Here is a 15821-nt window from a genome sequence, read left to right as displayed (position 1 = left end):
ACTTTTCATGGGAAACAGTGTGGTGGTGGGAAAACATGTTGGTATAAAGACTCTCCATATTTGAAGAGTCTGATGTGATGCAACTAAAAGACAGATATTGAAAAATGAAAACAAAAGCAATTCCTAATTCTGTCTCTAATACACTAGCAATCTTTTTCTTATGCACATACTGAAATTTTCATTTTTGAAATGTTGATCAGCTATCTGAGGATAATGACTAACATTAGTTCTGATGCTACTATGTGAATTGGGAGCATGGAGGAGTGAAGCTTCTTAGTAATACAGACTGCACACAGCAGAGCAGAAGGAACCATACAGAACTTCCAAAATATTGAAGTTAGCCAATTTATAATCAGTTTACATCTACAGCATTTACATGTGAGTTCCCTTAACATAAAGTAGTGCCCCCACTCCAACACACATATACGGTATATTGAACAATCCTGAACCAATAGAAGATTGACTAATTTCTGTGATCATGTGCTTGGCTCCTCTGCCACAATACTTCTTGTTCAGTATGCTACTAACCACAAAGTAACTGCCAGTTTTTGGCGTGGACTTGGATATAGGGAGTTTGGAAACTCATCTCATAGACCAACCACTACCTTGATTCAATATGAGGGATACCTCCCCATCTGAATGAGGATCCTGTTCCAAGATTCTGCCTTCAGAAACTACTCAAACCTGAATATTTCCAGAAGGTATAGGAGAAAAAAAGTTCCTCTGATAGACCATTCTCTATCAGTGGTGGTGACAGCATCCTCCACCATCAATCAGGTGGCCCTCATTCACCCTCTCCCCAGGCTTTGGCCTTACAGATCACCTTGGTTTATAAATAGCTTGCAACAAAGTGAAGCAGGAGGAAAGACAGTTAGAGTGCTGATGGTGCCAGGTAGGCCATAGTAAATCGACTGTAACAAAGATTTTTTTAAAGGTGGCTGCATGGGTGGCGCATGAACTGCCCGTTGAGGGAGGCTGGCCCCTCCCCTTCTGCTCAAGACCTCGCCCCTCCCCCACATTTTCTGCCCCCTTTCTGCCACTGGAGCCCAAAGCACTCCCACCATGGCCACCGGCACCCTCACCCCAGCCCCAGGCCACCTGAGCAGCCCCAGCCTTAGAGAGCCGGGTGGCGCAAGCACCGGCCCCAGCTGCTCTGGCAGCAGGCCAGCCTGCTTCAGCTGTAGCCTGGGCCACAGGGGAAGAGCAGGAACTGGGAGCAGGCAGGAGAGGGCCTGGGACAGAACATGGGCAGAGACATGCCTGGCTGTTTGGGGAGGCTCAACCTCCCATGGCCTGTCATATGCACCACCCAGGGGTGACTGTGTGCGAGGCATGTGACTCCATGACAGCACCTGCAAAATATTAATTAGCAGGTTTGTTTTTACTACTGGGCAGCCTACACTTGGTGGCTAATTTAAGTTCCACTTGTGAAAAAATTTATTTTTAATTTGCATTTAAAATTGCTCAGATTCATACAAAACTGTCTCCCTCTGTGTGAAATTGTGTGTTCTTGAGAAGACAAATGAAAAGGCTTCGCTGATGGGAGTTTTGGCCAGTGTCACCCTCTAGAGTCTAAGGTACTAGGATCACTTTATTCAACAACCTGTACTTGAGACTCAGGTCTTTCCTGGTATCTTGAGGCCAATGAGGAAGAACTGTTGATGGAAAATATCAGTGAATCCTTGAGGATGAGTTGAGTGCCAGCTTCCCTTGAAAAAGCACACATGCAGCTGCTGTTCATACAACAATCACTTGATTTTGGTGATGTGGCCAGTTATCAATCTGTATCTAGTCTTCCAATTTTGATTAAGATAACTCCCAATATCTAGTTGTCCCAGTTCTTCTTGACCCTTGTCTGTTTGTGTACAGACTGAGATACAGATACAGCATGGAAGCTGTGGGGATAGCATTCTTGGATGAATCTCCTCCTAGCAACAGATAACTGTCATGTGTCCATGCTGATAATTTCAGATTTAACAGCTGCTTTCAGTACCACTGAGTATGATGTGGTGTCGACTCACCTGCAGACCCAAGTGAGAGTATGTGGAACTATTTTGGGTGGCTTTATTCTTACCTTGCTTCATTTCTCAAAGGCTGGTAGTGGACAGTTCCACCTTTTGCTTGAAGGTATTCTAAATTAGGATTCTGCAGAATTTTATTTTGTCACCTCTTTTGTTTAATGTGGCTATTTGGCTATTGGAAGAGTTAATGAGAAGACATGGATTGCTGGACCTTCTGTATGCTGATGATACCCAGCTCTGAAAACCAGTCATATCAGACCCAACCAGAGAAGTGAATTGCCTTACCCAATGTCTGGCTGACAGAGGAATGGGAGAGGTCTACCTGGCTGAAACAAGGTCTGTGTAAGACTGGGTTGTTGTTGGCTGGCAGGTGGAGGTGACCAGAAGATATAGTAAGGCTAGTATCTGCCCCATAGTTTGACGGTTCATGTTCTGTTTTTGTTGTTCATGTCCACGATCTAAGGATTGGGCTAGATTACCAGCTGCTACTAGGTGATCAGGTAGTAGCAACAGCAAAGACAGCTTTTTTTATTTATATATGACCAGGATATTGTGAAGGTTTCTTTTTTATATCTATGTCTCTTCCTATGCTATACCATTGCAGCTGTGGTCAACAGAGGCTTGAGTTAGAACCCTTTTTTTATAAAAGAGAGAGAGTTTCTAGCAGGGTATTCTCATCAGGGGCTCATAAATTTGGAACCCACCTCCACCCTCAGTCTAAAACAGCCCAAATCTATTCTGAAGGGAATGCTGCAAAGCCCATCCATTCTGACTGGCTTTTGGGAAGGAGTAAGGAATTGTAAGCATAGCAAGGAGTGTGGGTTAATAGCAATTTGGTATTTATTAGTTATTGTTGGAGAGAGTTGTAAAAAATGTGTAAATGCATATTTAGTTGTTGTCAAAGTCACTTAGAGCAATGGAATAGGAGCTCTTTTAGTTATTTTTATGTATAAATCAAAATAAATAAATAAATAAATAAAGTAATAATGATAAAGGAAGATGAAAAATAACCTCCATTAACAGTTCAATTCACCACTCTTACTTCAGTTTTATGATGGCATGGCCTGGGCTACACTAGCAGGGTGGTTCGAACTAAGATACTCAACTTCAGCTATGTGAATAGCATAGCTGAAGTCGAAGTATCTTAGTTCGACTTACCTGTCTGTCCTCACGGTGGCAAGTTGACTGGCGCGGCTCCCCTGTCGACGCCGCTTACTCCTCCTGCTGAGGTGGAGTATGGGCGTCGATTAGCGGATCGATTTATCCCATCCAGAAGAGACATGATAAATCGATCCCCGATACATTGAACACTACCTGCCGATCCAGCGAGTAGTATAGGTGTACCTGTAGTACCACTAATTTCAATGGACATATGCCATTTTAAAACTAGAATAATTCAGGGGTAAATTAAACTTCTCTAAAAATTTGAAAGTTTTTCTGTAACATGAGTCATATAAAAAGTCCTTGACTGTTTGATTTGTGTAAGGGTTTTATTCCAATTCTTTTGGGATGACCTGCAAACTCACCCTTGGCTTCACCAACTGAGTAATATAGGGCATCCACAACTTAGACCTTATAAAATCTTTATAATGACACCATTCCACGTGCCTTTTAGCTATGTTTGCAAAATACTTTACAATTCTTGAGGATGAAAAATACTACATAACATATTATATTAATTTATTATTATATTAATTTATTAATTATGATTATTATAAACTGAAGGAGCTTTCTGGCTGAGTTGTCATTATGAAGGCAAAGCTTTAACATTTGAATGGCATTTTAAAAAATATTTAAATCACAGCCAGACAACAGCTGTTAATTTTGTCTCTTGCTTCATCTGCTGTACAAACTATGAACAGCTTCATTCTGGGTAGATGGGGAAAGAAAAATTATTTGGAAAGTATTTGAATTCTAAAATAAAAGACAAAATAACCTTTGTAAGTGGACATATTAAGAACAGCATCAACATCATTCTTCAGGGCATAATACAGCCAATGAGAAGTGCAGGATAAAAACCCTGCTGACACCACTGCTTAATTGGGCAGATACAGATTGGAGGTTTTAGACTTACTCTGAAAACACCAACTATTGGCCACTGCTGGATTTACTGGATACTGGATTTAATGGACTAATGATCTGATCTGATCTGATCTGGCATGGCAAATCATTTCATGTTTGGCAGAAAATGCCATTCCTGGACATTTCCTTCACTGAGAAATTGACAGGTACGAAGATATTATGATGAAGAGGAGGAGATAAGTAGCTTACAACTAAAGGAGTTTTCCATGGAAAAGTCTCATCTCCAGGTAACAAAACTACTCACCTTCAGTTGGTGATCTGCACACTGAAGGTGATATTCTTGATTACATAACAGAAAAAAATCCAGCTTTAGTGACCCAAAAGGACAGTACATTGGTCATACTGATTCACAAATCATACTCTTTGTATTGCTCTTACTCTTATTGCTACTTACAACTTTGTATATACTGGAGATAGAGCTGATGAGAGTATTTTCTCTGTAAGGAAAATATGAAATTTATGAAGCTGTGTATGTAGCTAATTAAGAAGAGATACAAATTTCCCCTGGATAATTAGAAGTCCCCACTTTCAGCAGATTGCTTCTGCACTAAGAAGTAGGATGTGCTTTGTGTACATATTTCGGAAACTGCAGACACTGCGCTTTGCTTAAAGAGTCAGTGTGGTTTTAAGTCTGTTTTAATATTCTCTGCTAACTGTGTCAATTTAACAAGCACATCACCAGTTTTGCTGTGCATTTTATTGCCCCTCTTTCTCTTCTGTAGAGAGCATACATTCTGGTATGGAGACTGAGGATAGGTTTTGTGAATTGGCAGCAGCAACATGCAGTACAAATCTAACAAGCTGATACATGACACTGCAGTAGAAGTGCAACTTGATTTAATCAAATTGGAAATGGCTTGGAGGATGGCATTTTTCCAGAAGGGGAATCCTTTCTACAATCATGGAAATCTTCCAGCCTTCCAGGTCAGTCTGTAGAAAGCATATATCAACAGTTATGACTACTGAGCTGTCTTTAAGCTGACCCAGAAAAGTACAAAGGAACTCAATAGCTTGAACCAGCAGCCTGACTGGAAAGTGATGCAAACATCAGCAAAACGTACACCACACTTGCAAAAGGTTTTATTTTATCTTGATGAATAAAACTGCACCAAATAATCCTTCAATAAACAATTCAGTATCTAAAAGCACCATGTTAAAGTATCCCCACATTTATAGTACAATTTTATTTGACCTTCAGATAGAGACCAAAGTCGGCTAGACACTCATTTTTGCCGATCCTGTTGTTGATTTCTAATGAGATTTTACTGTAACATTTTTTAAAGCAGATAACCCCTTCTGTGACACAACCCATTATATCAGCAGTTTGAAACTCATGCAGTTAGATCATTCAGTTATGCTACTTAATCTGGAAAACAAGTAACAACACAAGCAGCATGCAGCATCACCTACCATTCTGCAACAGGATCAGTGAAGTTTGCAAAACTGAACTGGAGCATTTAGCAGGGATTTAATTATCAAGGTGCTGTCATTCTACAACTTCCAGAGCTTGTTACAGATTTCCTGGACCATCTCCACAAAGTTCTCTTTTGCACTAGTCTCACTCACTCAAATGAATCTCTCAGTATCTGTTGCTTATTTCCTATTCTTTTTGTTAACATGTTGGCAGATTACCATGCTGCTATTTTGGTTGGATGACTAATGAAACCACTTATGACATTCTTACTCCTTTATGCATCAGCCATAGCTTTATAAATCCATGTTTCAAACACTGAGGGAACTCTTTTGGAAAACCATACCGGTAAATTTTGTATATTTACCACTTTGAATTTATTGTCATGGGTGCTTTACAAATTCATGAGAGAGAGAAAGACAGAAGGAGAATTGCATGCAAAATAGGTACTGGAGATGTATGCCTGGGTCTATGAAGGCAGAATCGGGTCATCTTTCTTGGCCTCCAGCTACTGTACTTGAAAACAAGACAGTTACAGGTTGAAAAAATTAAATGTTTTTTTCATAAGATCATAGAAAGTAGAGCTGTAGGGCTGGGTACAGCCTGGGGGCTGTGAGGAAGCTAGTTGCAGTGATGCCAGAGCTGGTTCTATATCAACTTCAGCATAGATCAGAGTACCTGGAGGGCTATTCTAAATTTCACCAGCTGGCTATGAGCCCCAATTTGGGGATAGCCGGAGTGTAGTATACTCCAGCCACACCCCTTTTGCACCCCTCCTCACCTCCTGTACTGAGGATTGCAGGGGGTTGGGGAAATTAAGAATTTGCTATGCCAGTCTACACCTCCTGGGGACTTCCCCATGCTAAGGAAATTCCCAGTTTGGGAAATGGCTTATAAAAAGCTGTTAAGTTCTGTTAGAAATTCCCCAGATCATCTCAAGACTTCCTTCCCATTTTATAATCACAGCAAACTCCCAGTTTTGACTGAGAGAAATTAAGGAACATCTTTCCATAAAGATAAGGATGGAAGTCTGTGCTGGAGAAAAACATCAGTAAGGAAAAGGTTATTTTCATGGGGCCAAGTTCTGAAGAACTTATTTTTTACTCAGACAAAACTCTCACTGAGGTCAATGAAACTTTTTTCTGAGGAAGGGCTGAAAAAGAACTTGGCCTATGGTGATTAATCCTTATTTGTATTCTCATGTTCATTCTGTAGAAGTGGCAGATTGCAAAATCATGGATGCAGCTGGGCATAAAGACAAGATATGTCACCCATTTTAGGACTATGCTGTCATTGGTCAGAAGAATGTTTTTGCATATTAATAATCTTCCAGATGTAGCATAATGACCAGATACCATATCTAGTTTGGCCAAAGAAAGAGCTACTCCCCTTGCAGAATGTACTTTTGAATATAAAGGGATTTGTTTCAGCTCATATGTTTTCCTCAGACAACCTTATCCATTTTGATGATGGATATAGAAGCATATGGAGGCCTTAAAAATAATTTCAGCAGATTAATTGAGTTTCAGAATTCTCCAGTGTGCTCTGTAATGTTCTGACAGCATTCCATTCCTCTCACCTTCTTTGTTTTCTTCATGCATGTGTTCAAAATGGTGCTCTTTGTCTAGGTCACTTTCAGGGTAAAGCTGGAATAATGACACTATCCTAGGCTACTTAGATAAAAAGGGGTTGTGTATAAATTCCATCCTTTGTCAGATATCAGCTACAAGGCTCAGCCTTCATTAACTTCTACTACTGTCCTAACTGATGTTACTGCTAATAAGAATACTATTTCCTAGAGGAAATTTTCCTTCATGCCTCCATCCATGGGCTCAAGATGTCAGAGCTCTCAGAATGACATGCATGTTTCTGTGAGAGCTTCCTAATTCCTTTAAAACATTTTTCTACATTTCAATAGTAATTAATTTTGTTCCAGTATATTAATGAACTGTTTTGGCGGGTACCCATTAGATTGACACAGAATGACAGAGAGCCAACGAAGTGGGAGACAAAGGAGGTGGTGATGGTAAAGGTTCCTTTACTGTGGTGGCATCATGCTGTAGGAAGTCATTATGCTGTTGATGCCTGGATTCAGATCGGGTTGCATGTCATCAGGATGTTAGTCTTCTGCTTGTGTACTTCCATCCACTGGAGTTTACCTATGAATTGTCCTGATCTTCTTGGTGACATGGGAAACTCAGGGCAAAGGCTTTGACAGCAGTGATTGTCAGGTAGTGATATACCAACTTGTGAGTCTTAGCTTTGTAGCTTGATCTCCCAGGGCAAGTTGAAAGTGTAAAGGGTTCAAGAATTATTGAGGGCAAACCAGCTTTGATTTTCCCTGGCAGGATGGAGGCGAGGCTCTGACCTTTGCCTGAGTATGGATAGTGGTCTGATCAGGGAGGTCGGGTGTTTGTGGTATCTCCAAAGGCCCGTCCTAGGCTGCAGGTCAGGTCCAGTGTAAGAATCCAGAGACAGCCTGACATAATCTCATGGTTTCTTTGTGAACCAGGAGATTAAATACTAAGTTATTCCTGGTCTTTGAACTGAAGCTGAGATCAGCGATCCTTGAGGATTCCAGCACAATACTTACCAGCAGTTCTTACCAGCAGTTCTTAGTTCTTTCAAAAAGTTAGTAGGGTTTTCACCTATGAGTCTCGAGACCAATAAGACTATTAAGTTCTTTTCTGTGCTTTTCATCACAGACAATATGGATGCACTCAAATGTTTTCATTTCTGAGGTGGAACATTTTCAGCTGTAGGTGGAAGGGAATGTTACTGATGATTGATACTACACGAAGTAATAACATGAAAGAGGTTGCTGGCACTAAGAAAGATGACAGTGCACAGGTAGGTCTAAGACTAGACATGGTGCCAAAGTTGATGTTCTTCCAGAGCCCTCATGCAAGATGGGATAGATGCCATACATTCAGAGATGGCTGCAAGACAAAAATGGGGCTGATAATTTAATCAGTGCCAAGTTCTTCAAAACAACAGACAACAGCATAGAAGCCTCCTCATAGTCTAATACAGCAACTGCCTGTTGGGCTCTATAGAACAGGATTGGCTGCCCCCTGGGACTCCTGACCCTTAAAGGGGAAGACCATGCTGCTAGAGTTTTGAGATATGCACAACATAGTGAGAGATTCTGATAGGACTGATCTGTTCAGGTAATTTTATGAGGAGAACATAGAACTATGATGATCTTGCCTTAGGACGTGCAGATACAAGATCAGTGGGTTGTTGAATTCATCCACATCATCTAAGGGCTAAGGATATTATTCTTGAGCCAATTATGGGTGCAGAGAAGATGTGTCTTTTCTGTGAGATTTTTCATATGTTGTGCAGATACCTTGTAATCAGAAGGAATGGCTACTAGCTAATTAATAGCCCAGCCCTGCAGCCTTTACTTATAAAAGTAGTCCCCTTAACTTTCATGAGGCTACTCACAATTAATGGTTTCAAGCTTGGAGTTTTAGTGCTTTTCATGAGTTTTCTAATTATTTCTGGTTTCTTGGCTCTTTAAGTAGAATTTAAAATTATGCTAAAGGTTCTCTTTTGTTAACAGAAGCTATGAGAGGTTGCTTTTGCCATCTTTTATCACTGTCTACTGTAAACGGGGGTTACAGTAGACAGTGATAAAAGATGGCAAGAGTATAATCATTATAATAATCATTATACAAGAGTATAATCATCATTCACCTTGCATTATTTCCTAATCCAGACTCCAAATAAGATCGAATATATGACAGTATATGTATTTCAGGGCAGAAACCACCCTGGATAGTTCCATGGACTCCATGAGATCTAAAGTTGACCTACTGGAGTAATGATCAGCACGGGCATGATAATGAGTGGCATGATATGGATGTGTGTATGACTAAAGAGTTGTAATAATGACTTCAGTGAAGTAGCACCCTTCTGGAATGCCTCCATACCACATCATTTATTCCTAACTAGCACTATCTTTAAAAGGTAGACTCCTGAAGGATAAAGTTGTTTCCTGGTATGGGTGAACAATATCAGCATTCTCAGTACTAGCAGAATGTGAAACAGTTGCAATACCATTAACTTTATCAAAGTCTTGGGTGCCATAAACATTCAATTTGGTACTAGCAGTCCTCAGCACCAGCGTGGCAGCAGTATCTAACTTCTTAATCAGCGAGGATAAAATATTATTTAGTATAACAATAACTGGTATTTTCCATGCTCAAAGCTTTGCACAAATAGCCTCTAGTTTTCCCTGCCGGTGCTGGCATGCATGTGCCTGAACGTTTCAAGTGTTTTTAAAAATGGTGCTCACCAATCTGGAAGGCCTGTCTCCGCTGTGTTCTGGAAGCTCTGTGTCCCTTCTTCTTTAAAAGCATCTGGCTTCCTGAGGGTAAAGGAAGCAGAAGGGGAGTAAAGAGCCTGGGAAGAGGAGAGGCTCCTGGGGAGAAAGGAATGGTCTACGCCCAGCCACATTCCCTTGAGTGGCTCAGAATGTTCAAAGGGCTGCTCACATGGATGAAATGTGAAGAAGCCATGGAAGCATTTGAGGACTTTGAGCATGCCCATCTGCTAGCAACCGTGCTGCTGAGCATAATGATCATGTTTTGTTTTCTTCCAGAGTCTAGGAAGAAACTTCTTCACTCTTGACTTCAAGAGAAATCAAAATGACGGGTGCTAAGCACACAGATTTTTGTGAAGGACCTCAGAAAATGGACAATCTTTGGAGAAGGCCTTCAACTAAACAGTTAACTCTCACATGCCTAGTGGAGGCATACAAAGGTAAAGTAAGAGGAAGGGGAAAGCAAACTTTGGGTCAGACCTAAAGTTTTGTGGTTTGTGCACTGAATTGACATGCAGGAAACCTAACTTGTTCCTCAGGAAATGGGTTCAAAGGCATGCAAATGTCATGTTCTTGATGGCAAGGAAGAAAGGTGCAGTATCCATCCTGCTTCTCTACCTTAGTGATTGATTACAGCACCACTTCATTCTCATAGGAGTCTGTCTGATCTCCTCTACTAAATTATCAGATACAACTGCTGTTATGAGGGAGAAGGACTAATAGAGACAAAAGTATCCAGAATGAAAGGTAGCTGGTTTTAGGACCCAGTGTGAACCAGCTGATGTCTTACTTTAAATTGCTACCTTATGGAGGTGGTGTTCCTACTACCATGTCCCCTGGTCAAGTCAATTTGGCTTGGAGACCCTGTTTTCAGATGCTTGGGGCCCGGCTCTTTGTGCTACAAATATAAAACAAACTGAAGTCCATTCTTCACTCTGTGGTATCAGAAGACAGATGAGTACCTTTCATTTCCCTCACAAAGAAGAGTACTTTTAATCTCTCTCTCTCTCTCTTTCTCTCCCCCTCTTCTTTAAGACAATTAACTTGATAATGAAATCTTTAAAATGCATCTTCTGGAATATTAAAATAAGATGTTTGAAACCAAAATGGACACAGCAACCATAAGAAATTGTTTTGCAACCCTTGAACAACAAGAAGATTAATACTTTTCAGGGGCCAAGGGATGCTGCAGAAGAATATGGCAGATATAATCCATCTTCTCAAAGATTTTTTCAGGTATATTGATTTAATGATATGTAGCTTGTCCTCATTAGCCATTCCAGCAAATATTTCTGTTATATATGATCAGATACTTGCTAAACAATGTCAGCATGCATGAAAAAAATCCTGAAACTAAGCTGTTCTGAAAAAGTCTATAAATCTAGACTTCAGTTTCTCTTCGATGGGATTCCTTGGACAGCCATCCTTGAAGAAGGCTTTAGTCTTAGTGTTTTATTTCTTATTCCATTGCTTTTGACAGAGGGCAACCTGTACTTTCATTTCTAAATGTAGGCTCAATGCAGTTCAGGAGGTGAAATAAGCCACCTTCAAAGTTCCTACCTGATCCTAGTCACTGCTCCAGTCTCCAGCATAAAGGAGAGCAGCATCAAGAACCAAATTTATTTTTTTTCAGTGGGGTTGCTAAATTGTTTATAGAATATTCTGTTCACAGTGTTGTAGCTGTGTTGGTCCCAGGATATGCTGTAGCTGTCTTGGTCTCAAAGCAACCATTCTATACCTGATCTTTCAATACTTGTCCTTAAGGGAAACCTGTGCAACCCATCAAAAGGTGAACCTGGGAACTTAAATTCATAACTGTGCTAACACAAAAAATCATGGACTTAACAGAGACATTGGTTTTATGGGACATTACAATTTGAGAAACACAAAATTGGTTATAAGGGAATCCAAAGCATCTTTTCATAGGCCAAGAAGTTTTAAATTAATTTGAAACAGAGCATTTCAAAAGAACCAAAGTCTAATATCCAGTATTCTTTCCTTCTAAATCATTGCCATATTATTCATCGATTGTTAACCCTCTCAGTGCTGATCTTCTTCTGAACCTAGTATACTACTGTCTATTATCCATTAACATATGACTGAAATCAATGGAATGTTAGTACATATAGGTACTATATTCCATAATGCAGCAGAAGCATTCTGCCTGGTAGATACAGAAGCAGTCAAATGGTTTAGAAGTTATTTGCTGTTAAAATATCCGAAAGTGATCATTTTTTAAAAAGTAAACTTGCAACATTGCTTTAATATAATAACATTGTTCAACGAGAAGCAAAGGGCTTTGTGTTACTGTCCTCAAAAACAATTTAATACAATGACTGTAATGCTACATTATTTAAATAGGTCAAGATTAGAAAAGCTTGACAGAGGTGTTTAGAAACTGATATTTACAGTCTCAGGAAAAAGGAAAGAGAGCGAGAGAGAGGAAAAAAAAGAGGAATTTTACTTTGCATTTAGCCCTATCATCTTTCACCTCATAATCTAAATATGACTGCTTTTTTAATGCAATAATAGCTGACCCTTGCATAATAGCTACTAGAAGGAAAGAATGTTATTGATTCTCGGATCCTAGAATGAATTTGCAGGGCTGACAGTTAGAAAAACAGCTTTATATTGTAAACAGAACAAATCTGATCTGGAGTTACTGAGAGGGAAAAAACATTGAACCTCACCATACCATTTTTCAGTCACTTTTTGTTAAGAACAAGTCTGTGGGCAGGAAGGCTAGCCTAGTGGTTGGAGCAGAAGTCACCAAGCTTAGTGGTCAGCACCTGAATCAGGAGCCAAGTTATCAAGCCCAGGGAATGAGCTACAGCTGAGAGCCAGGAATCAGGAACCGAATGTCAGAAGCCAAATACCAAGTCCAGGGAGCAAGCCAGAGGCAAGAATCAGGCGTCAAAGGTCAGCGCCAGACGATCAGCCAGAGCAGGGACAGGAGGAGTAGAGACCGGGAGCCAGGGGAGGAAACCAAGACTGCGAGCCAGGAACAAGGAACATGGGACAGGAGCAAGGAAGGCACTGAGAGCAGGATCAGAAACACAGCTGCAGGCATGGAATACTGTTGAACAGCCAGAGACCCAGATCTGCTGTAGTATTTGAAAATGTGCCTGCTAGGATCTGCCAATCAGAAGTCCAGATTCATTAGCTGAATTAGCTAAGAGCAATGAGCTGGGTCTGGGTTCAGCTGTGGGTTCCTGACACTTTTCATGGGAGAACTTCACTTTCCGTTTTTTGAAGTTGTGAGACAGTATGTTCTGGAGTATAGGAGTGGAAGTCAAGGAGTCTCGAGTTCTAGTCATCAGACTGTCACTGACTTTGTTGAGTGAGGAAAAGAAGTAAAGTGGCTTGTTCAATGCAAAGTTCTACATCTGTGAAATAGGGATAATATTTAGCTATCTCACAGTCAATGTCAATACAGGGCTTTGAAAATGTAAGAGCAATAGATAAATTAAGATATTATTTTATAGGGGAATTGTAACTACTGAAAATCAGAGATCTTGGATTTCTCCAGAACTCCCTGAAACATAAACTTTAAGTTATATGAGTGTTATTCTTTTCCTTTTATTTAGTAACTGCTGCAGAATCCTTTTTCCTTCCTGCCACTGGGAATTCATCTAATATGATTTTATTAGCTCAGAAGAAAGTAGAGAATGCACCACAGTCAGACAGGTCCTTAGATTACTTCTGCCAGACAGGGAGTGGGTGTTATTTTGTATTATGTTGTAATTTCACAATCTTGGGCATGAGAAACACTACACCAAAATGGGAAAACCGTGTTATGCTAATTAATTAATTTGTTTTGTATTTTTACTTCAACTATCAGTACCCGTTTTTAACATTTCAGTGTAGGCTAATAGAGATTCCGGTAATTTCTCAGCAGGCTGCTTTTTCATACTTCTTCTCTACTCCTTTTTGCCAGGTTTTTCAAATTAACATTTTCTTCTCTACAAGAAGGAAAAGATAATCTCAAGTAATCTTTTCTAATCCAAATGGTTTTGCACCTTCATTCTTGTGAGAAAACCTTTTAACTGCCCCTTCAAATTCCTACTTAACTACTTTGTTCCATCTAACGGACACCATACATAAAATTTTCAAAAGTGCCTAAATGATTTAGGAGTTTGTCTCATTTTCAAAAGTGAAAGTCAATGGAACTTAGGCTTCTAAGTTCCTAAGTCACTTTTGAAAATGGGACTTAGGCTCCCAAAGTAATTTGGTGGCTTATGAAAGTTTTACCCCACGCCTCAAAAGCAGATTGGAGTTGTGTTTTTTTTCCCCACCATGGAGGTGTAATAGCTAAAATTACAGATACATGGTGCCATCAAATATAGCAAGAGTGGTACCTTCACTATTTACTTGCTGTTTGATGCTGTGCTGTGCTCTTCAGAAACAGTTTTCCGAAATGCTAATTCAGAGAGAAATTCATGCCTGTGTGAGGACCATCAAAATGGCTGGTCCTTTTTATAGGTGAAAATTGCACCCTCAGTGTGTGCCACATTGAATAGTTTGTTACCCGCTATAGAAGATAACCTGTTGCACAGTAATCTCAGTTTTAGAAGCTCTTTTATTTCTGACCTTTAGATGTTGCTCTGTGCTTTCAGGTTCAAGTACACACATTAAAACAAGATGGGTGGTCACACATAAACAGAGAAGAAGGGATGACATCAGAGTGACATTTGCAATAAAGTTTGGTCTAATGATCAAGAAAAAGTTGTGATATGTACAAAACATTTACGCTTGGAAAGGGAAATGTTCTGGTTGACAGGGCTTAATAGAAGAGGGAGCCTCCATGTCTCATAGAATCATAAAATGTAGAGTTGGAAGGTACCTCAAAAGATCGTCTAGTCTAGCCTCTTGTACTGAGGCAGGACCAAGTATACCTCCTAGACCATCCCTTACAGGTGTTGCTCTCACCTATTGTTAAAAACTTTCAATGACAGAGATTTCACAAAACCTATTCCAGCACTTAACTATTCTTATAGTTAAAAAGATTTTCCTAATATCCAATGTAAATCTCCCTTGCTGCAGATTAAAGTGATTATTTCTTGTCCTATCTTCAGCGGACATGGAGAACAACTGATCACCATCCTCTTTGTAACAGCCTTGAACCCTCAACTTTTTTCAAATCATTACTGGGTTGGGTATCCTGGATGCTTTAACTTATGACTGAAATCTATAAAAACAATGTTGTTTGAGCAGATCCAGAAGTGAAGATAGTTCTGTAGAAACTAACAACTCAGCACTTGAATTCCTGCCTCTCCACTATGTCTAACAGATGGTAGTAGCCTTTGTTTAATCATACTTATAAATATCATACTATATGGAATACCTATTTAATTTTGTCTTATGTGGACATCAGACTAATATTTAGTGCAGACAAGATCCTACAGTTCTGCTGCTATATTCTGTATGTTTGCTTAACCCCAGGGTGATATATATTCCAAAGTGTCAGGTGCCTTAAAATGTCACACACACCCCTGAGAGATCTTCATGGTCTGTGAATTAAAATTTAATTACATGCATCAGACACAGCTACAAAAGGTTTACACCTCCTGGATGGCAAACATAACATTCAGGTAGACTAAAATCCTGGTATGAGTCAGGCCTTGGTATTCCTTCTAAAACACAGAAGGAGCTTTTTCAAAGCTTTTCGTTCTGGGGATATCATTAAGTGATGCTGTCATAATAGCAATAATGATTTTTAAGATTTAGATGTCCCTTGGGAGCTTTATGTCAAACAATGTGTCATTATAGAACTATATCATCAGTGTGGAAATAATTACTTCTGACACAAAAAAACCCTATATGTTGAATGCACTATATGTGCAAAAAGAACAGCAAGTGTAGAAAGTGCCCAGCATGGCTTAACAGGGAACTCAGTGGTGAGCTGAAGCAAAAGAAGGAAGCTTACAAAAAATGGAAGCTTGGACAGATGACTGGGGAGGCATATAAGATTATTGCT

The 15821-nt window shown here is 39.9% G+C and overlaps 1 protein-coding gene across 28 annotated transcripts in view; it reads right to left on the bottom strand.

The window, feature by feature from the left end:
* Positions 1–15821, bottom strand: part of GPHN (gephyrin) — a 648985-nt gene that overhangs the window by 32615 nt on the left and 600549 nt on the right. For 16 of the 28 annotated variants that reach the window (XM_075065364.1, XM_075065351.1, XM_075065350.1 and 13 more), the window contains one exon: positions 9818–9889. The exons of the other annotated variants lie outside the window; for them this stretch is intronic. In XM_075065364.1, coding sequence (XP_074921465.1) covers positions 9818–9889 — 72 coding nt within the window. The remainder of the gene's footprint in view (positions 1–9817; positions 9890–15821) is intronic. 28 annotated transcript variants of the gene reach the window in all.

The sequence above is a fragment of the Chelonoidis abingdonii genome, chromosome 4, assembly GCF_003597395.2.
Source record: "Chelonoidis abingdonii isolate Lonesome George chromosome 4, CheloAbing_2.0, whole genome shotgun sequence".
NCBI classification, from domain to species: Eukaryota; Metazoa; Chordata; order Testudines; family Testudinidae; genus Chelonoidis; species Chelonoidis abingdonii.
Note: the sequence above shows the minus strand (reverse complement) of the source record. Positions and strands in the feature narration are given on the sequence as shown.